General features: G+C 36.2%; 2 protein-coding genes across 8 annotated transcripts in view; one reads left to right on the forward strand and one right to left on the reverse strand.

Annotated features, from left to right (window-relative positions):
* FGF7 (fibroblast growth factor 7) overlaps positions 1-9010 on the reverse strand; it is a 56848-nt gene extending 47838 nt beyond the window's left edge. Inside the window, exons 1-2 of the mRNA XM_006208358.4 lie at positions 8775-9010; positions 7639-8194 (exon numbers count right to left, since the gene is read on the reverse strand). Of these exons, the coding sequence (XP_006208420.1) occupies positions 7639-7924 (286 nt within the window). The 5' untranslated portion in view covers positions 7925-8194; positions 8775-9010. The remainder of the gene's footprint in view (positions 1-7638; positions 8195-8774) is intronic.
* The window catches only part of FAM227B (family with sequence similarity 227 member B), a 195775-nt gene that overhangs the window by 110846 nt on the left and 63506 nt on the right, over positions 1-21423 (forward strand). For 3 of the 7 annotated variants that reach the window (XR_012073321.1, XR_012073319.1, XR_012073320.1), the window contains exon 12: positions 6064-6139. The exons of 3 other annotated variants lie outside the window; for them this stretch is intronic. The gene's annotated coding sequence lies outside the window, so the exon portion shown is untranslated. Of the gene's footprint in view, positions 1-6063; positions 6140-9617; positions 9697-21423 lie in introns of those variants that run through there. One more of the 7 variants, XR_012073322.1, reaches the window with a different exon arrangement.

Below are 21423 nucleotides of genomic sequence, written 5' to 3' on the forward strand. Positions count from 1 at the left end.
CTATTTCAGAATGTTAAAATCTGCCTCATTTCTCTTTTCTTGTATCAACTGTACAAATAAACTCAGTTTCAGAGTGGTCTGGATAAATAAGCAAAGACGATGACAGTTTTAGGCACAAATTTTCAAACCTCCTATTTGAGTAATATATGCAATAATCTATTATCATTTCAACCCCTCTGTGCACTATTGTGTTTTTGTTTGTTTTCTTTTCATCTCAGAAATCCTCTCTCTACTATCTTATCAGTCCATTGCAGTCAATTGCCCTTATTCCTTAAGTGCGTCAAAAAAGTTAGTAGAATGTTTTACATCAACTATACTTCAATTTTTAAGAGTTGGTAGAGCTATGTTGAATTGAGAACGCTTTGTATTTAAATCTTCCCTAAACTTGAATGCAACATTTATTAGTTTTTATATAAAGTCCTTTTTCCTTTCCTCTCTCACCTTTTTCTCTCTGGTTCACAGACAAAGAGATTTTCTTACCTTTTATTCTTAGAAGGACACTAGCCAATGGCTCTATCAAGTACTTGTGGCCACACCAGTAGAAGTGATTATATTCTTCTGCGGGAAAGTTGCCTGGAGCAACTGAAGAATCTCTAGAGACAATTATCCCCAATATACATCCGACTCTTTTTCTCTGAGAAGGATGTTTTCTGCCTGAAAGGACAGAAAGCCTTACCTGGACATGGACATTGGATAATTTTCCTCTTTCCTTCCCCATCCTAATCCCCGTGTCTTTATATATTACTACACAAAACCAACTGGCTGAGTAACTTAAATGATGTTTTCTTTGTTAGTAAACTTAGGATGGCTTCTCTACCTAAGTCAGGTGCAGACAGCATCTCAAGTGCAGATATGACTCTTAGTCAAGAAACAGCCACATGCTCAGGGACTCCTTAATGGGCCTTTCAGAACCATGTGAAAGGCAGATGATTTTTATTTTCCAACCTATTTTGCTTATAGAAAGATTTGAGTATGAACCTGGAGGACATTATGCTAAGTGAAGTAAGCCAGATACAGAAGGGCAAATACTACATGATACAACTTATAGGAAGAATCTAAACTATTAATCTTCTCTCCTAGAAGTAGAGTAGAATGGTGGTTGCTATGGGCTGGGGGTGGGGAGGAACAGGCAAACATTAGTCAAAAGGTACTAAGTTTTAGTTGTGCAAGATGAATAAGTCCAAGAGATATACTGTAGAGCGTAGTGTCTATAGTTTACAGTATTGTGCTAAGGGGTTAACTGTTTTGTTACAATAATAATGATGATAATAATAATAACAATAATAATAGGGCAGGAGGGCACTTTTGGGAGTGATGGGTATGTTTATAGCATAGATTATGGTGATGTATACTTATCTCCAAATTCATCAAGTTGTATCTATTAAGTACAGCTTTTTCTTACTCATATGCCAATAATTTGTTTTTTTAAAGAAAAATTGGATATGGTTTAGAAAAAGGAGGGATTCCTATAAAAGCCCATTTCATTTAATGTTTTTTTCTCCATATTACTTAGATATACACAATTCCTGCCTCTTCTTCTATGTACAGTATTGAAATTAAAACATAGAAACATATCATTTTCCAATATTGATGTCAAGAAGTTACTATGTTACCAAAAATCCTTTGGTACAGAGGAAGAAAGCTAGCATCTTGAGAAAAGAAAGAAAGCTTTGCCTTAATCCCCAATTTACAAAGAAAATAAACTTCCAGGTTCATATCCTTTCACTAATCTAGATAGACCCTCTAGGCTTGTGATTTCTTCCCTACTGCATTTTCTAGACTGGAGATGGTCTCTTTAAGTCACTGCCTTTGTAGGGTGGCCATGGGAGATGAGACTAATTTGGGAGCATCTGAGTTCATAGTCATAAGTGGCTCATTTAAGTGCCTTGTCAGCCGGTGTTGATGCCTGTACTCCAGGTTCCCTGCCACAGCACCACTTGAAAGTGTCAGAAGGGAGTCAGACCTGACTGTCACTGTGAAACTGTGACACAGGACCTATTTTTCCCAGCAATGAACTCATTCACCAAAGATGCCTTCTTACATAGTAGCTACAGAGCTGTCATCACATGCATTTTCAGGCCAGTTCACCAAATTTTGGAGACACTAAGATTTGTCAGGTCACATGGACCCAGAAGATGCAGAATTCAGAGATTCATTCCTGATAAGCTCATTTCAAAATCCTCCAGGGTACAGGTTAACTCTGGAGCCCTCTAAGGGTTCCAGAACATTCCCAGGACACCTGAGGGGATTCTGCCAAATCAGAACCCTTGTCTCATTAAATAGTGGTTTTCAACCTTAGCTGCACATTAGAACCACTGGAGAGCTTTAAGCAAACACTCATGCCTATGTCCTTCCTGCCTTCATGAGATCTGATTTAATTGAGCTGTGGTTTCCCCAGTAATCTAGTATGATCCCCTTAGGCCAGAGGCTCTCAGCCTTGGAGGCACATCAGAATTAACTCAGGAGCTTTTAAAATCCCTGATGCCCAGGCTGTACCCAAAATAAATTTAATGAGAGTCTTTGAGAGTGGAGCCTGGCATCAGTATTTTTTTTAAAGTTCCCCAGCTGATTACAATATTTGTCCACGGCTGAGAAGTAGATAAATCTAGAAAAGGAACCCCTTCCATATATCTCAAAGCTGGCTTCTTGCATTCTCTCCAATTCACTGGGATCTCTGAATGCTCTAAAACTATAGACTGAAGAGTTTTAATACAGCTGAGTCATGAGGTGAAATACATAATCAGATGCTCTGGATTGATAGAGAAATGAAAGTGATGGTCAGTTCAGATGAGGATTTACAAAATGAATAAGAAATGCACCTGTGGCAATAAATTAAGTTACTGAATAAGTGCTATGCACCAGTATTAGCCTAAAAAAGTGAGGATGGCCATAAAATGAAAAACAATTCTTAATATTAGAGTTTTCAAAGAATAGCTAGTGTTTCCAAATCTGCTACCAAGCAATTTATCCATCTTCCATAATTTAAAGCCTTAATAACTTACTTAAGTAAATACAGGTCACCAGTTCTACAGAATTCCATTTTGTCAGTAATTCTAGGATTTGGGTTTAATTTCATAGATACGTTCCTTATTGTCTATTTTTTTAAAGTGAAGTTGTCATGATTTTCTTACTTTTTATTTATTTTGCTAGTGTGAATTATTCTTCTTTTTGTTAACTTGCTAAGAACTCTTGTTTACCATCTTCATACTTAGAAGCGATGTGTGTATTTGTTAGCTACTAGCAGATTCTTGTTGATCAGGGGCTTATCCAAAGAATTGTTGACAGTTGACTTGCTGAAGTTTTTGTGGTCAAAGTCAAATCCAACAACATTATGTTTATTTGTTTTTTGCCAATTGTTAGGCCATATCCCGTCACAGTCTAACAATCCAAAAGAGAATGTTGCCAAATCGCTGGCCAGTTTTCAGAATGGCTAACCCTTTTCTTGCTGTGGAACTTACAAGGCTTAATTATGACAAGTGAAGCATACTTTTTCTTGAATCGGTGGCTTATGGCAATTAAGAATTTCTTCTTCAGAAGGATGGGTGACTGTCATTGGGGAGAGCAAAACTTTTTAGCAATTGGATACCGAAAGCAAGAAAATCATCCTGAGGGACTGAGTTGCCCGAGTTCACATCTGTCTCTCAGGGTGGTTGTCGGTTGCCCAGAGCACTGCTGCCGTCTCTCACTCGGCACCTCAATTTCCTGCCTAAACAGCAGTGTTATTTCTGTCAGGTGTGGAGTGATTGCCTCTGTCTGCTCATGGGCTGCCTGGTCCAATTATCTAAATTCACCCTCTGGCCTTGTCCCCAAGGGGAAAGCTCTGACAACAGCAGTGGAAGTATTGACCATCCATTGCCAGTCCATGTATGGTATTATTCATGTTCTCCTCCTACAGAGGGCATAGATATTTATTTCATTTGGAGGAATGTTTTATGCTTTTATTACTCTTATTAGTGGTTCAGTTAGGTTCCAGTTTCATTGCTTAGAAACCTACTGAAAGGCTAAATGTGGTGCCACCAGAGAACAACTTGAGAGGACAGGCTTTCTTGCCTCCTGGGGGAGAACAGTGTGCAATCTCAGGACCAGCTCTCCAGTGATAGCTTATCTCCCCTCCAGAGTCAGAAATGCAGCTCAGCATCTCTTGGTCTCTTATGAATTTCTATATATACATAGTTGGGTCTTGATTGTATGGTTACTAATACAAGTCTTGTTTCTGCTGGGTTCCTTGGTGCATTTTTTCTGCTATTTACTCATTCTTATCTAGATTTAAAATATTTCACAAGACAACACTATAGGTGATAAGACTGAAGTGAGATCCTCACAACCCAGGGTAGCTTAAGTAATGTTTTAATTCTCTAAAACTCTGAGATATGAGCTTTCATATCCACCTCTCTGTTACCCGCCTGCTCTTCCTCCAGGCCCTCCATTCATCTGCCCCAGCCCAACACCTTCTGGAAACAGAATTATATACCCAGATTTTTCACCCCTCCTACCTACTCCAATCCACTATCTTAGCTATATCTTATAAACCACATTCCTGTGAGGGAGCAGTGTTTCTGCTGGAGAAGTAAGCAGTCTTTCAAGATCTATTAACATCTAAGGGTCACTTTCCCTTTCACTCAAAGCAAAGCCATGAGAATGGACTGGGGACTTTGATACAATAACCCAGAGAACAACTTTTTCACACAGCTGACATCTAAGTTTTCATGCAAAATTTTATCATCTAGGGCATTTAAATCAATACCATCTTAAAAAGCCTCCAAAGAAGGATGTTTAACAACCTGTGAATGAATTGAAGGCATCAGAACATTGAAAAGGAAATTCAGAGTTAAATTCTGATCTTTACCACTTCCTGAACTCTGCTGTATTTCAATCTAGTAGACAATCCAATTTCTCATTTTAATGAAAATAGGAAGGAAACATCTTTTGTTCCTTTGCTCATTCATTCAATTAAGAGTTGATGAATGTAAACAATCTGGGAGTTTTGTCATTTAAATTTTTTAATCTTTGACTTTTTAAACAAATTCTTTTGAGTACTTCCTTTGTACTTGGATTTCTTTGTACCTAGATACAGTAGCTTCAACTTCTCATGTGTCGACTTGCGTGTTTTATGTATGAGGCATTCAATTTTAAGGCTGCCCCTTAAAAATAGGAAATGACTATCAGAATTCTCTGCTAAGTTATTCTCCATGTATTTTTCAATGGAGTACCTTAGGATTTCCTATAGACACTAGTGAATCAGCCTCTCTTTATCCACGGAGAAGCCTGACAGGCTTCTTCTTCAAGAGAATAACAATACAACTTAACAACAGTTTTGATGTTCCTGAAAGGATCCCGATAAGTCTCCCCTTCTAGGATAATTAACCAGGTCAGGAAAGTATACTATATATATACAGCCTATGAAAAAGCTTGTAGAAGTGAAGATTATTTACATAATATATATCATGTCTTTTAGTACATTGATATTGTGACATACTAATTTATAATGATGTAGAATGACTTTCTTTCCTCCCCTCCTTCCTTCTTGCATCCTTCCTTCTGTCCTTCCTTCTTGCCTTCCTCCCTTTCTTTCTTCATTTTCTTTTTACTGTAGAATTAGAGTTAGAAAAGAATTGTGTGCCAGATTGGCTTTATGATTACTCAAGGTTGGTGCTAAGTTGTATTTCAAACTATAAAAAAAACTTAAGCATTCTGTGTATGTTTAAAAATACCTGAGCTTCATGATTTTAAGAAATTTTAATACAAAATAAAACTTGTATATGCACGTGCATTCCAATTGTAGATACTCCAGTTCACCCCCAAAATTATTCATTTTCACTGGATTTTACATCTGATTTTTCACTTTTTCATTACTTGATAAAAGATTGAAAAAGAATTAGTCAGCATGTAGAAGAATTCCACAGTGTTTACATTCAATAACCTTATTACTACCATTTGAAATTAATTTGAACAACCCAACTTACCATTGAGATAATATTCACTTTCATCTCATTCAGTGTGTGTGATAATTATATAATGAGTACTTATATTGTTCACATTTCTGTTATATGTTCTGTGGTTTAGGATAGAATAGACTGTAAGAACCAGAAGGCATATCAGAGGTCATCTGTACATAACCCACATCTTCCAGATGAAAATGGTGAGTGTTAGAAAAAGTAAGAAAGTGTTCCAAAGTCACTCATGGACAGAGATTGGACGTATCTGTCATAATTTCCACCTGGGCACTGTTTTCTCCACCAACTTCTATTAGCCATTATAAATCTCAAAAACTTCTAAATAAATTGATTATAGGCCAAATTCTGTTGCTCACAGAGGCGGCTATCCACAAAACTTCCCTCCAAATAGTTATTTCCTTAGCTAAGCTTTAGTATAATCAGAACAACATTCTAGAACTAACATAACATAATTCATAGAGATAATAATAAAACCATAACTGTCAGCAGTCCATAAATGGCATTGACATTCTATATCAGTCATAGTTTAAAAGTGGACCCTCTCATTTTCATGTTGGAAACAGAATTCCCCATATTAGTTCATTAGTTTAGAAGTCTAAAAGCCATTTATCAAACAAGAAGCAGAAATTTTAAGTATTCACTACAAGCCTGGCACTGTGCTATGCTAGGCAAATGTTTACACCAGCACCCCATGCATTCTTTTTTAATTGACTTTAACATACATAATATTAGAAAAAGACATAGTAATAATATTGTTCAAGTGCTAGTAATACAAACAGAATTTATTTTCACTCAAAGATTTTAAGTTCTTCATGTGTGTGTTGAGGTATGTATTTTACCCATAAAATTTAATACTTTGGAAATTGGTTACTAACCATAACTGCCAAATGAATCCAACGCTGAAATTTCAGCATGAAAAGAATAACTGATTTTTGAGGAAACTGTAAGGCTTTACACATAAATCATGGCATTAACATCTCTTCCAACTTGCTTTTATTTCCTCCTTCGTATTTACATTTCTCTTAAGGTAATAAAGATCTTTCATGGCGTAGAATATTAGATAAAGAAAATGTTAGAAGCAACCTATTTTTGTGCCTAGGTAAATAAATAAGCCATCTAATACAAGCTCATTATGACATGAGCAGAGGAGGACACCACAGATCCTCTTCTGTTTTCTAATGATGCATAATTGCACAAGTCACTGAATGCATTTTTGAACACAGGTCAGTATTTTATACCACAAATATTTTTTCAAGGGAAACCAAATTATTTTAAAAACATTTATTCTCTATTCCTCAAACTAATGGTAAGTCATTTTGGGTGTGCATTTACTGAGTATCCTATTAGAGTTCCCAATGAGTTTTGCTCAGACAGTAAATCATATTTCAGTATGAATAGTATTAACACTTTGCTTAATATATGAGCATTTTGAGCTTAAGATGTGGAGAATACATTTTCAAATTGGCTTGAGTTATCAGCTCCAGCTATATTAGTAGATTTGCCCTGTTCCAGGAGTTATTTTTAGGAACCTAGTCTAACTAACCCAATTTATTAAAAAAATAGAAAATTATATTTAATTTTTTTCCAAAAAAAGGAACCTGAGAAAGCATGTCACTTGAAAATTGATCCTTTCACAGATTGTTAAATTTCATCAGCTGTGCTGTAAATAGAAAACATGACTTACTGTAATTGTTCTTCATCTCTTGGGTCCCTTTGACTTTGCCTCTTTTATCAATCCGCAGATACCACTGTGTTCGACAGAAGAGTCTTCTCACTCTTATATCCCCTCCTTCCATGTAATCATAACTTCTTGTATGTCGCTCGGGGCTGGAACAGTTCACATTTGTAGCCATTTGCTCTGGAGTCATGTCATTGCAAGCTAAAGATATAGTGCCCACTAGACAGATAATGTGGAAGCATGATCTGTAGAGCAAACTTGGCAGGATCCATGTCAGTATCCATTTGCGCATTATAGTGTAGTGCTCCGGGTGTTCATGAATAACATAATGAAAATTAAATCTTGAATTGATTGTTGCTCCTAGGTCATTGACCTCTTCCTATCTGTGAACTGTAGATTGCTTTTAAAAAGAGTAATTGCACTCTTCAGATTGTTAGCCTTATCCTTCTAGTTCCTGGCAACAATATAGGATTCCTCCTTAAATAACACTTGGTTGATATATCCTTATAAAAAGCAGGTTGTAATGAGCTCAGTTGCTGCAATGCTGTTTGTTACTTGACTTCTGTTTGCAATGAGAGATTAAGAATGGGGAGGGAGGAGAGAGAGGAAGATAAAAAAAATCGTATGTATAAATTTCAGTGGGTAAATAGTATTAGAACATATGGTGTAATTCAAACTGTGAAGGTACATTTAAAACAGCTTTCTCAGAGGATGTCAGTGTCTTTACCATTCTGTATGTAGATTCATAAAAGTTATGCATTAGTAGAGACAAATCAGAATATGATTGTACCATTCATTCCAGCTCCTATTTAATAAGAAACATCCTGCAATTAGAACTTCTACATTCTAAAATTACTATTAACAGAGTATAAATGCTTTTTGCTAAATTTCTTTATCGTCTTCTTTTACATTTGTGGTTAGTCAGTTATTTTCTCCTGAACTGCCCACGTTTCTCAAGTTAAATGTCAGAATCGCTCTGGAGAATTTCAGCCTTATCTTTATGTAAGTTCTACAGCATAATTACTATAGATAACCATATGGCTGAAAAATCTGGTAACTTTCCTTTTCCCCTCAGTCCTAAAACCAGAGAAAGATAAACGACAAGAAAACATTCAGCATTATTTTTAAAGACAGTCACTTACTTGTTCTGTTGATAACAGCTGGATACACAAGAATTCCATGTCTGTTGTCTGCCTTGTGCAACTTGAGCCTCTCTACTGTAGCTACAAACTATTTCTCAGCTGAGAAATTCTCCAGCAGAATCATAATTGTTTCCATAAATCAACAGGCAGGAGGATTTTCTCTGTGTGTGTGAGCGCGTGTGAGCTTGTGTGTGTGTGTGTGGAGCCTTTTATTCAGGGCTTTTTGGTAAATACCTTTGCTGACCTCATTGGAAGCAATTAAAACTTAACCAGTGAGCTGTTAGTTGAATACAACGGCAAGGATAAAGGAGGCTTGTATAGTATTCATTCAGTGGTCATGAGAGGGAGCTATGAACACGGTTTATATGTTCCATGGCTTAAATCTACAAATGGGTACCTACTTTAGAAAAATGAATATTTGATTCTGAAGCAGTTCTAAGGGGAAAGGGAATTTTTTAGACTTTCTTTAAAACACAGCAGTTTTATGTAAGTTGAAAAATACTCATTTGAGCATAGATATAAAAGGGATTTTTTAATAGTTAGGAAACCTTTTCTATAGCTTTATGATGCATGCATTTCTACTATTACTCCTTTGTGTCCAGAATATTAGAATAAAATTACTAATATGTACTAATTTACATCTTAGTGAATTAACATAGCTGAGTTAAGGGTATATTTCTTTATGTAGAGATTTTTTAGCATTGCATATAACTCAGTCTGTAAAGAACCAAAGAAACACTTCAGCAAAGTATTTTCTGTGCTTAACCTATTACTACATGTACATTAAAACAAGAGCAATAAATACATGTCATATGATTATAATTTTATGTCTTATTTTCCTAGGCTGAAAGGAAGAAGACCTAGGCTCATATTTGAGTTGGGTCACTAATTACTAGTATGACCTTGGGCAATTCACTTGACGCTTCTGGATCTCAGCTGCTACATTTGTAAAATTAGTCTAAGTGATTTGATAGTGTCTTGTAGTTTTAAAATTCTGTGACTTGTTACTTATAGTAACTGCTAATATAAAGAAGAGGCTACATACTTTTTAAATTACTATTTTTAAAAATTAGAAATGAAAATTTTACATGATTTTACATCAGTTATCAATGTTTGACTCTTGCCCTCAAAAAGAACATTAAGACAATAAATAAATGTTAATTTAATGATGGAGTTTTAAGAGTTATAGCTCATGTAAATAAGAGAAAGCTATTTTACTTTCCAGGATGAATTATTCTCCCCTTGACTACTTGCTCTAGCATGTATGTAGTAGCGTTCTAGTGTTTTATTAGATATTTGTTGCACGATAATTGCATTGTTAATCTAAATGAATATTTAGGGATATATGTTAAAATTCTCTTTCCCATGTTGACACCCCCAACACACACACACACACACACACACACACACACACACACACACACACACACACACACACACACACACACACACACACACACACACACACACACACACACACACACACACACACACACACACACACACACACACACACACACACACACACACAGTTGAAATGCACTACTTTACCACCAGGTGGTGCATGTAGACCAAATAGGAAAAGAAAATGAAGTACATTCAATTGCATTATAATTTATGTGATTTCCTTTCGTGTCTATACTTTCGTGGAACAGAATCGACAGCACAGAATAGTTTAAACAGGCTCAGTTACTCCTGAGGCACTAAATATTGAACTTTCTAAGTTTCTTAGAGCAGAAGAGGGTGGCTCTCTGTAATTGCCTCTGTTGAAAGTTGCATAGCAGCAAAATAGTCCATCATGTATTCCTCTAAAAGGAGGAAGGGGAGAGAAAGAAAGTATGATGCTACTCTGTCCTGAATCATACCTCCATTAGTTCTGTAGGCAGCAATAATGAACAGGGTGAGAACTCCTAGGACTCGGATATTCCTTCTAAAGAAATCAAAATTGTTAGCAGTTAGTTCACACGTAAAGATATTCAAGAACTGTGAAGTTCATCTGCTGCACGCTGAACATACAAATTTTATACTAAGAAAATCAATAGATCAGAAGTCAGAATTTTCAAATTAAGTGCTCAAGATTTAAATAAAAGAAATAGATTGTTGATAAAGAATGCTTAATGCCTCTTTAAAATCTACTATATAAGGTTAATTGTAAAATTGGAAACAAAGTATGAAATTGTGATGTATGCGCTCTGAGTTCATTAGTTGCCATTATACTCTGTGAGTTGAAATGTTAATGAATGGAGTGAATCTCAGCAAGGGAGCTGTATTTATATCCTTTGATTATCAGTTTCCATAATGGAGAATAATTAATTCAAGGTAGGCCCACAACCTGTTTCTCTTGCACCTCAGCTGTAATGAAGAACCTCACTTATGTCCTTATCTGATTTATATTTCAAGAGGGATTCTCCACAAACCAAGAGTAACTTAGGTATCTCTACATTGGGTAACCTTCTGGGGTTTTTTAAGTTCTTATTAGTAATAACGTTGACACGTATTTATTGCTCTTGTTTTAATGTACACATAATAATAGATTAAGCACAGAAAATACTTTGCTGAAGTGTTTCTTTGGTTCTTTCCAGATTGGGTTAACTTCACTTTTAATTATAAACACCTCTATCTTTTCAGCTTTAAATTTATAAAACAAAGGATTAAACTTGTAAAACAAAGAATTCTTACATCTATTTCTAAAAATTGGCTTTAAAAAAAAAGTCCTTAGAAAGTGAAGATTAGCACTTTGGATTCTTCAAAAAGAAACAATGCCTAATACTTGTCTAGTTTGGCTTGGGAATAGAATATATAAAAAGAATACATGAAACCTATTTCAGTAAACATCTTAAGAACGTAGTCAGTTTTTAAAGTGATAATGATTAGCCACGTAGTTTTGCTTAAGCAACCTCCATTATATCCATAGTTCATGAAGAGGTAAATGATAGAAAATAACTTTTATTTAAAGAATTTTGCATTGCAGTCATTAATTTTAAACCTATGTCACATTAATAAATATATATGTTATCACTAGAAGGGAACATCATTAAATATTTTCATTACTTTATGTTTTTACATCCTCTCCTGTTCCCCATCCTCCTAGTTCCCATCCTTTCCCCAAAATATAGGGAATCAGGTTTATTCATTTCTGGTGTATTTTTCTAGAGTTTCCTATGCATATATAGGCAAATCAACTATACATGTTTTTTACTTTTCCTCTTTTTATAGAAGAGGTAGCATATCATACACAGTGTTCTGTATGTTGCATTTTTTACTTAATCCAGATAGAAAATCTTCCCATCTCAGTATTTAGGAAATTTCCTTGTTTTTTTGTTTCTGTTTTTTTCTTTATAGCTGCATCGTACCCCCACTGAATGGGTTTATCACAATGTATTCGACTAGCCTCCTATTGTTGAACATTTAATTTTTTCCGGACTTTTTCTATTACAAAAAAGAAATGCTATAATGAATACAGTTATAAACATATCATTTTGACTGTGCAAATAGGATTCATTTCCAGAGTTTGCCTGCATCAAATTATTTATTTGTTTGTTTGTTTGTTGTTTGGATAGATATTGTCAACTTACCCTCCCAGAAGCTCTATTAGTTTTATAGTCCCTCTCACAGTACATCGAAGTGCCTGTCCGACAGAGTGTATTGTCAGACTTTAGAGGTTTTTCTAATCTAATGGGTGAAAATGGCATTTCATTGTAGCTGTCTCTTGCATTTCTCATCTTGCGAGAGAAAGTGCCCATCATGGACAAGTACTACAAGAAAAGGTACATGGTGCTTTGAGTGCCTACAGTAAGTGGCAGTAAGGAAAGTTTCCCTGCAATGGTACTGGTAGAATTGCAGTTTGAGGGGTGAGTGGGAATTTTTTCAACAATGAAACACCAGTGCACTCTAGAAAGGAGAATGAGAGGGACTGTGGTGTGTGAAGAGGCTGGAAAGATAGACAGGGTCATGGTGGGCTCTGTCAAGGAGTTTGATCCTTATCCTAAGAGCAATAGGAAGCCTTATAGTATGTTAAGCTGAAGAGGGACACAATCAGAATTGCACTTCATGCCTCCATTCTGACCCAAACTTACTTAATTCCTATTAGCAGAATAAGTTTAAGAAACATTAAATTCTGTTCATTTATCCTATTTTTTCTGTTCTACATTCTTTCAAAAAGATAGCCAGACTTTATGGCTGAAAAGGAAAGATGGCAGGGAAAAAAGTCATATACACTTTCTGACTTGAATCAAGCTTAAGTCAACTTCAAAGCATTGTGCTCAGTGCCCTGAAAAGAAGGGAGACATAAAAGTGCTTTTGAGAAGCATCCCAGAGAAGATAGTGTCCATAGACCAGGCAGCAGAGAGTACAGTGTATTTGGGGAGCCAGGCTCCTGCATTTCTGGGAACACCACAGCACATAGCAGAAGCAGCAAAGACCTAGAGAGTCAGGGCTGCCTCGTGTGTCTAAAGAGATGGGCCCATAAGCACCCCTCATAAAGATGTCCCATGTTTTAAAAGAAATCTGGAAGAGCAGAGAACCCAGACCTGAAGGAATTGTGTGAGCGGAGTCCGTGAACACCCAGAAGTGACCAGAGTAGACAAATGACTCAACAGCCAAGGCCTTGGCCCTAAATAAAACCCTTGAATCCTATCTCATCTTGAAGTTGAAGAGGGGAATCCAGGAATAATTGATGTCAGTTTTCCACTAACTGGGGGTGGGAGGTGAGGGGGAGTGACATTCTCAAAGCTGAAGCTAGGCTGATTTATAAACATAAATTTATATGTTATTCCTTGCACATGTGAGATTGTGGTCCAAGATTTATTTCCACTACGTTCCTACCACTATCATCACACTATGGATTTATCTTCATCTTTTCTTCCATCAGTCCCGTTCTGTAAATTCAGCCTCAACCTTGGATCATGCCATATAACTAATATTACTTACTTCCTTGATTCATCCACTTAGCAAATATTTATCTAATAGCTACTTGGTGCCAGATGTTGTTCTGGACTTTTGAAGATACAATGGTGTGTATTCTGGGAGTGATCTTTGCCCTTTCAGAGTATGCATTCCAGTGAAGGACAAACATAAACACACCGCTCTTTGGGGGGTGTGTGTGTGTGTGTGTGTCTGAGGGTTGGGTTCACATAGGATACAAAGAAGGTATTCAAGGAGGTAGGAGGTAGGGGGCAAATGGCTAGAGGGACCTACTTTAAGTAGGAAAGACCCAGCTAAGGAGGGATATCTTAAGCCTCCTGGATTGGGAATGACCTTGATGTGTCCCAGGGACTGAAAGGCCAGTGTGAATGCCATGAGCAGTGAGTGGGGCGAGTAGTGAGAGATGAAGGAAACTGAAAAAGTAGGCGGGGGCCAGATCATAAAGGACTTTGAAGGTCATAGTAATAGGAGTTTGAGTTTATTCTAAGCGTAAAGGAAGCGGGTGTACAGGCATGTCTACTCCAAACCTGACAGACCTGGTCAAAGACAATCATTTAAACTCTGGAGTAAAATCCCAAAAGTAACTGAGCAAGTCTGGCGTTCCTATAAATCTTCGGTTATGCGGTCTTTGTGCTTACTCTTGGCATGATGCCCTAACATTTTAAAACTAACTGTATATAAGATACGAAGTCTGAGTCATATGCTCAAAACTGTGCTGTGCCTGTGACTCAACTACATAAATATCTCAGTTTACAAATGTATCTAGACTCTTTGTGTCTCTGAGTCCATAAAAATGTTTTACGTAATTTCACATTTATCAAAAATTCTCTGAAATGCTAATCTAAAATTCAAGTTCTTCAAATTATATTCTTAATTTACTGAATAACTTTAGACCTGGAGCAAAATCTCTAGAGTAACTCGTTCTTCTTTTTTTTTTTTCTGATTTGGAAATATCTGTTAAATGAAGTTGCATTATATAATTTACTCTGGATTGTCTTGACTCTCCTTAAATTAATGTTTAACTTTAGCAAATAATCCATCTCCTTGATCCAGTGCTAAACGTTAGAACCTATTTCTGACAGCCTAGTGGCACTCTAACAGTGGGAAATTGTTATAATGGCTGCAGAGACAGCTTTCTTCACCCCTTGGAAAACATTTCCAAAAAACATCAAAAGACCCTGTGCAATTAGGGTTACTACAGTCTTTGCTTTAAATTGTCATTCTTTGGCACGTAGTAAAATGAGGGGTAAAACTATCAACAACAATTTTGTTTTAATGTTTCATGGATATCAGTGTGTTAATAACAACATTAGTTTAATTTTTGATTCATGAGCCTTAAAAGTATGACTTTTCAGTGTTAGATGAACTTTTCAAAAGTGGGAGAAGGAGGCAGAATAAAGATAATTATGGTAGTAAAGAAAGAGAAGAAAGTTACAGAGCCCAACACCTTTAGTATAAAGAAACATTCACAAAAAGCCAGGTATCTGGTAAAACAAATTGCTGTAAAACTGGTGGCTAACAAAATAACTCATGCATAAGAGAAAGGAGGTTCATACTTCTCCTTAGCTTTCTTTTCAAACTGAATGTTCTTGCTATCTTTAAATATTATTCCTATTTTCTCCCCACTAGTATTTAATATTGACTCAGTCATAATGAGTTCTCCTTATTCCTCTAATCAGTTCCACAAATTATCAGTTCTGCCACCACAACCTCTTCCACACCGTTTCTTCATATCAATTATCACCATCACATCCTAAGCCAAGTAATTGCTCTCTCTCATGTCCATTCTATTCCTAACGCATCTCGTTTCTTCTTTTGTCAGCCTCCAGTCCATCTGATGTGTTGCTACCAGGTTAATCTTCCTAAAGCACAGCTGTAATCATGTTATTTTTCTACTCAAAAGTATTCAGTAACAGCTCCCTTTTTCCTGATTACAATTCTGGACTTTTTTCCTCTAATATGAGAACTTCTGTCCCCAACATTCTCTGTGATCCTCAGAGAGGATCCCTCTGACACTTCTCAAATACCTACTCTTTCACTAGATTTGGGGTGAGGAAAGTCACCCACCCCCCAGGCCTCTTGGTAGGGAAGGGAACTAACAGAGAAGAAATGCTCCTCTCCGATTCTCTCTCTCTCTCCCTCCCTCGTCTGCTTCCACTCCTCCTCTCTTTCTTTCTTCTCTCTTATACCTTCAGTCTGGTGAGGGACCCAAGCGTCCTATTATCATGCAGTTATTCAGATATTTCCCTTGAAATTTTACATACTGGGTTTTCAGTGATGCGGTAAAATCTTTGGTCATTGATTAATTCAGCTCCTTACTTCAAATCAGCACGTCCTGTGTATTTAGGTATAAGCATGCAACATGAGAGAGATGTACTGTTCAGTAAGATAAGCAAGACTTCATGAAGCTTAAATTATGGAGGAGGGGATAGATTATAAATATATGAAAAGAATTCTGGGGGGAGGGTATAGCTCAGTGGTAGAGCACATGCTTATCACACACAAGGTCCTAGGTTCAATCCCCAGTACCTCCATTAAAAAATAAAAATAAATAAACCTAATTACCTCCCCCTCCCCCCAAAAAACAATTTTTAAAAAATTCTTCTTTTTAACATTTTTTATTGATTTATGATCATTTTACAATGTTGTATCAAATTCCAGTGTAGAGCACAATTTTTCAGTTATACATGAACATATATATATTGTCACATTTTTTTCTCCATGAGCTACCATAAGATCTTGTATATATTTCCTTGTCCTATACAGTATAATCTTGTATATCTACTCTACAATTTTGAAATCCCAGTCTATCCCTTCCCACCCTCTGCCCCCTTGGCAACAACAAGTTTGTATTCCATGTCTATGAGTCTGTTTCTGTTTTGTATTTATGCTTTGTTTGTGGGTTTTTTTTTTTTTTAGATTCTACATATGAGGGATCTTATATGGCATTTTTCTTTCTCTTTCTGGCTTACTTCACTTAGAATGACATTCTCCAGGAACATGCATGTTGCTGCCAATGGCGTTATGTTGTTGGTTTTTATGGCTGTGTAATATTCCATTGTATAAATATACCACCTCTTCTTTATCCAGTCATCCGTTGATGGACATTTAGGCTGTCTCCATGTCTTGGCTATTGTAAGCAATGCTGCTGTGAACATTGGGATGCAGGTGTCATCCTGAATTAGGGTTCCTTCTGGATATATGCCCAGGAGCGGGATTCCTGGGTCACATGGTAAGTCTATTCCTACTCTTTTGAGGAATCTCCATACTGTTTTCCACAGTGGCTGTACCAAACTGCATTCCCACCAGCAGTGTAGGAGGGTTCCCCTTTCTCCACAGCCTCTCCAGCATTTGTCATTTGTTGATTTTTGAATGATGGCTATTCTGACTGGTGTGAGGTGATACCTCCTTGTAGTTTTGATTTGCAATCTCTGATAATTAGTGATGTTGAGCATTTTTTCTTGTGCCTATTGGTCATTTGTATTTCTTCCTTGGAGAATTGCTTGTTTAGGTCTTCTGCCCATTTTTGGATTGGGTTGTTTGGTTGTTTCTTATTAAGTCATATGAGCTGCATATATATTCTGGAGATCAAGCCTTTGTCAGTTTCATTTGAAAAAATTTTCTCCCACTCCATAGGTTGTCTTTTTCTTTTATTTATGGTTTCCTTTGCTGTGCAGAAGCTTGTAAGTTTCATTAGGTCCCATTTGTTTATTCTTGCTTTTATTTCTATTGCTTGAGTAGACTGTTCTAGGAGAACAATTTTGAGGTGTATGTCAAATAATGTTTTGCCTGTATTTTCTTCTAGGAGGTTTATTGTATCTTGTTTTATGTTTAAGTCTTTGATCCATTTTGAGTTTATTTTTGTGTATAGTGTAAGGCAGTGTTCTAGCTTCATTGCTTTACATGCTGCTGTCCAGTGTTCCCAACACCATTTGCTGAAGAGACTGTCTTTATTCCATTGTATATTCTTGCCTCCTTTGTCGAAGATGAGTTGACCAAAAGTTGGTGGGTTCATTTCTGGGCTCTCTATTCTGTTCCATTGGTCTATATGTCTGTTTTTGTACCAATATCATGCTGTCTTGATGACTGTAGCTCTATAGTATTGTCTGAAGTCTGGGAGAGTTATTCCTCCAGCCTCTTTCTTTCTCTTCAGTAATGCTTTGGCAATTCTAGGTCTTTGATGGTTCCATATAAATTTTATTATGATTTGTTCTAGTTCTGTGAAATATGTCCTGGGTAATTGGATAGGGATTGCATTAAATCTGTAGATTGCTTTGGGCAGTGTGACTATTTTAACAATATTGATTCTTCCTATCCAAAAGCATGTGATATCTTTCCATTTTTTAAAGTCTTCTTTAATTTCTTTCATCAGTGGTTTATAGTTTTCTGTGTATAATTCTTTCACCTCCTTGGTTAGATTTATTCCTAGGTATTTTAGTACTTTGGGTGCTATTTTACAGGGGATTGTTTCTTTACTTTCTTTTTCTGTTGATTCATCGTTAGTGTAAAGAAATGCAAGTGATTTTTGAACGTTAATCTTGTAACCTGCCACCTTGCTGAATTCTTCGATCGGCTTCAGTAGTTTTTGTGTGGACCCTTTAGGGTCTTCTATATATAGTACCATGTCGTCGGCATATAGTGACACCTTTACCTCTTCTTTTCCAATTTGGATTCCTTTGATATCTCTCTCTTGCCTGATTGCTGTGGCTAGGACTTCCAAGACTATGTTGAATAGGAGTGGTGAGAGTGGGCATCCTTGTCTTGTCCCATATTTTAGTGGGAAGCTTTTGAGTTTTTCAACATTGAGTACTATGCTGGCTGTAGGTTTGTCATATATAGCTTTTATTATGTTGAGATATGTTCCCTCTGTGCCCACTTTGGCGAGAGTTTTTATCATAAATGGGTGTTAAATTTTATCAAATGCTTTTTCTGCATCTATTGAGATGATCCTGTGGTTTTTGTCCTTTCTCTTCTTGATGTGATGTATTACATTGATTGATTTGTGTATGTTGAACCACTCTTGTGTCCCTGGGATGAAACCTGCTTGGTCATGATGTATAATCTTTTTTATATGTTGTTGGATTCTATTTGCTAATATTTTGGTGAAGATTTTGGCATCTATGTTCATCAGTGATATTGGCCTATAATTCTCTTTTTTGGTAGTGTCTTTGCCTGGTTTTGGTATCAGGGTGATGGTGGCTTCATAGAATGAGTTTGGGAGTATTCGCTCCTTTTCAGTCTTCTGGAAGAGTTTGAGAAGGACTGGTATGAATTCTTTGTATGTTTGGTAGAATTTCCTGGTGAAGCCGTCTGGTCCGGGACTTTTATTTGTAGGGAGGTTTTATATTGCTATTTTGATTTCATTTCTAGTGATCGATTTGTTCAAGTGGTCAGTTTCTTCTTGATTCAGTCTTGGTGGACAGTATGTTCAGAAACTTGTCCATCTCCTCTAGGTTATCCAGTTTGGTTCCATATAGTTTTTCATAATATTCTTGTATGATATTCTGTATTTCTATTTTATTTGTTGTCATTTCTCCCTTTTCCTTTCTTATTTTGCTGATTTGTGCTCTCTCTTTTTCTTCTTTTTGAGTTTGGCCAGAGGTTTGTCGATTTTATTTACTTTTTCAAAAAAAACAGCTTTTGGTTTGATTGATTTTTTCTATGGTTTTTTAATCTCTATTTTATTTATTTCCTCTCTAATCTTATAATTTCCTTTCTTCTGATGCCTTTTTAGGTTTTTTGTTCTTTTTCTAGTTCTTTCAGCTGGTGGGTTAAATTGTTTATTTGAGATTGTTCTTTTTTGAGGAAGGCCTGTATCACTATAAACTTCCCTCTTAGCACTGCCTTTGCTGTGTCCCATAAATTTTGTGTGGTTGTGCTTTCATTTCATTTGTCTCAGGACATTTTTTAATTTCAGCTTTGATTTCCTCATTGACCCATTGGTTTTTAAATAGCATATTGTTTAATCTCCATGCTTTCCTTTTTTTCTACTTTGTTTCTCTGTTGTTGATTTCTAGTTTCATGGCATTGTGGTCAGTAAAGATGCTTGAGATAATTTCTGTCTTCTTAAAATTGTTGAGGTTTCTTTTGTGCCCAAGTACATGATCAATCCTAGAAAATGTTCCATGTGCACTTGAAAAGAATGTATATCCTATTTTTGGGGGGTGTAATGCTCTGAAAATATCCACCAAATCTAATTTTTCTATTATATTATTTAATTTCTCTGTTGCCTTATTTATTTTCTGTCTGGAAGATCTGTCTAGTGATGTTATTGTGGTGTTAAAATCTCCAACTATGATTGTATTTCCATCAGTATCCCCCTTTATCTCTGTTAGTAATTGTTTTATGTACTTAGGTGCTCCTATATTGGGTGCATATATATTAACGTGTGTAATATCCTCAGCTTATATCACTCCTTTAATCATTATAAAATGCCCTTCTTTATCTTTCTTTATGGCCTTTGTTTTTAAGTCTGTTTTGTCTGAAATCAGTACTGCAACACCTGCTTTTTTGGTTTTTCCATTTGCATGGAATATCCTTTTCCATCCTTTCAGTCTCAATCTATATGTGTCCTTCTCCCTAAAGTGGGTCTCTTGTATGCAGCATATTGAAGGTTCTTGCTTTATTATCCAGTTTGCCACTCTATGTCTTTTGACTGGAACATTTAGTCCATTAACATTTACAGTAATTAATGATAGTTGTGTGTTTATTGCCATTTTGAACTTGTCTTTGCAGCTGATTTGGTATTTCCTCTTTGCTCCTTTCTTCTTCCTTTTGTGGTTTGGTAATTTTCCTTTGTATTATCATGGATTTTATTTAACTTTTGTGACTCCCTTGTAAGTTTTTGGCTTGTGGTTACTCTTTTTTGTAAGTCTATTAGCCCATTACTATAACCGTTTTTTATTAAACTGATAGTAACATGATCTCAAACCCATCCTACCGAAAACAAAAAATTTAAAAAAGAAAGAAAAACAAATTCTATATTTTCCTGTCTCCCTCTCCCAATGATTTAGATGTCTCCTTTTACAATTTCATGTTTATTTGTAATTCATGAGTTATCACTTTTCCAGTTGTGAGTTTCTCATTTCTGTAGCATCCTGCTGCTTTTCTATCTAGAGTAGACCTTTCATTATTTCTTTTAGCATGGGTTTAGTGTTGCTAAACTCTTGTAGTTTTTTCTTGTCTGTGAAATTCTTTATTTCTCCTTCTATCCTAAAGGATAGCCTTGCTGGATAAAGTATCCTAGGCTGCATCTTTTTTTCATTCAGGGTTTTGAATATATCTTGCCACTCCCTTCTGGCCTGTAGTGTTTGTGTAGAGAAATCAGCTGAGAGCCTTATGGGGGTTCCCTTGTCACTCACTCTTTGCTTTTCTCTTGCTGCTTTGAGAATCATTTCTTTATCCTTGACTCTGGATATATGATATGATATGTCTTGGTGTGGGTCTATTTGGGTTCTTCCTGTTTGGGACCCTCTGAACTTCCTGTACTTGGATATCTGATTCCTTCTTTAAGTTGGAAAGTTTTCAGTCATGATTTCTTCCAATACCTTTTCAATCCTCTTTGATCTTTCTTCCCCTTCTGGGACCCCTATTATGCCAAGATTGGGATGCTTTATATTATCCCATAGGTCCCTTATGCTATTTTCGTTTGTTTTTATTTATCTTGTAACTGTTCTGATTGGGTGCTTTCTGTTGTCCTGTCTTCTAGGTTACTAATTCATTCCTC

This window comes from Vicugna pacos, chromosome 6, assembly GCF_048564905.1.
Source record: "Vicugna pacos chromosome 6, VicPac4, whole genome shotgun sequence".
NCBI classification, from domain to species: Eukaryota; Metazoa; Chordata; class Mammalia; order Artiodactyla; family Camelidae; genus Vicugna; species Vicugna pacos.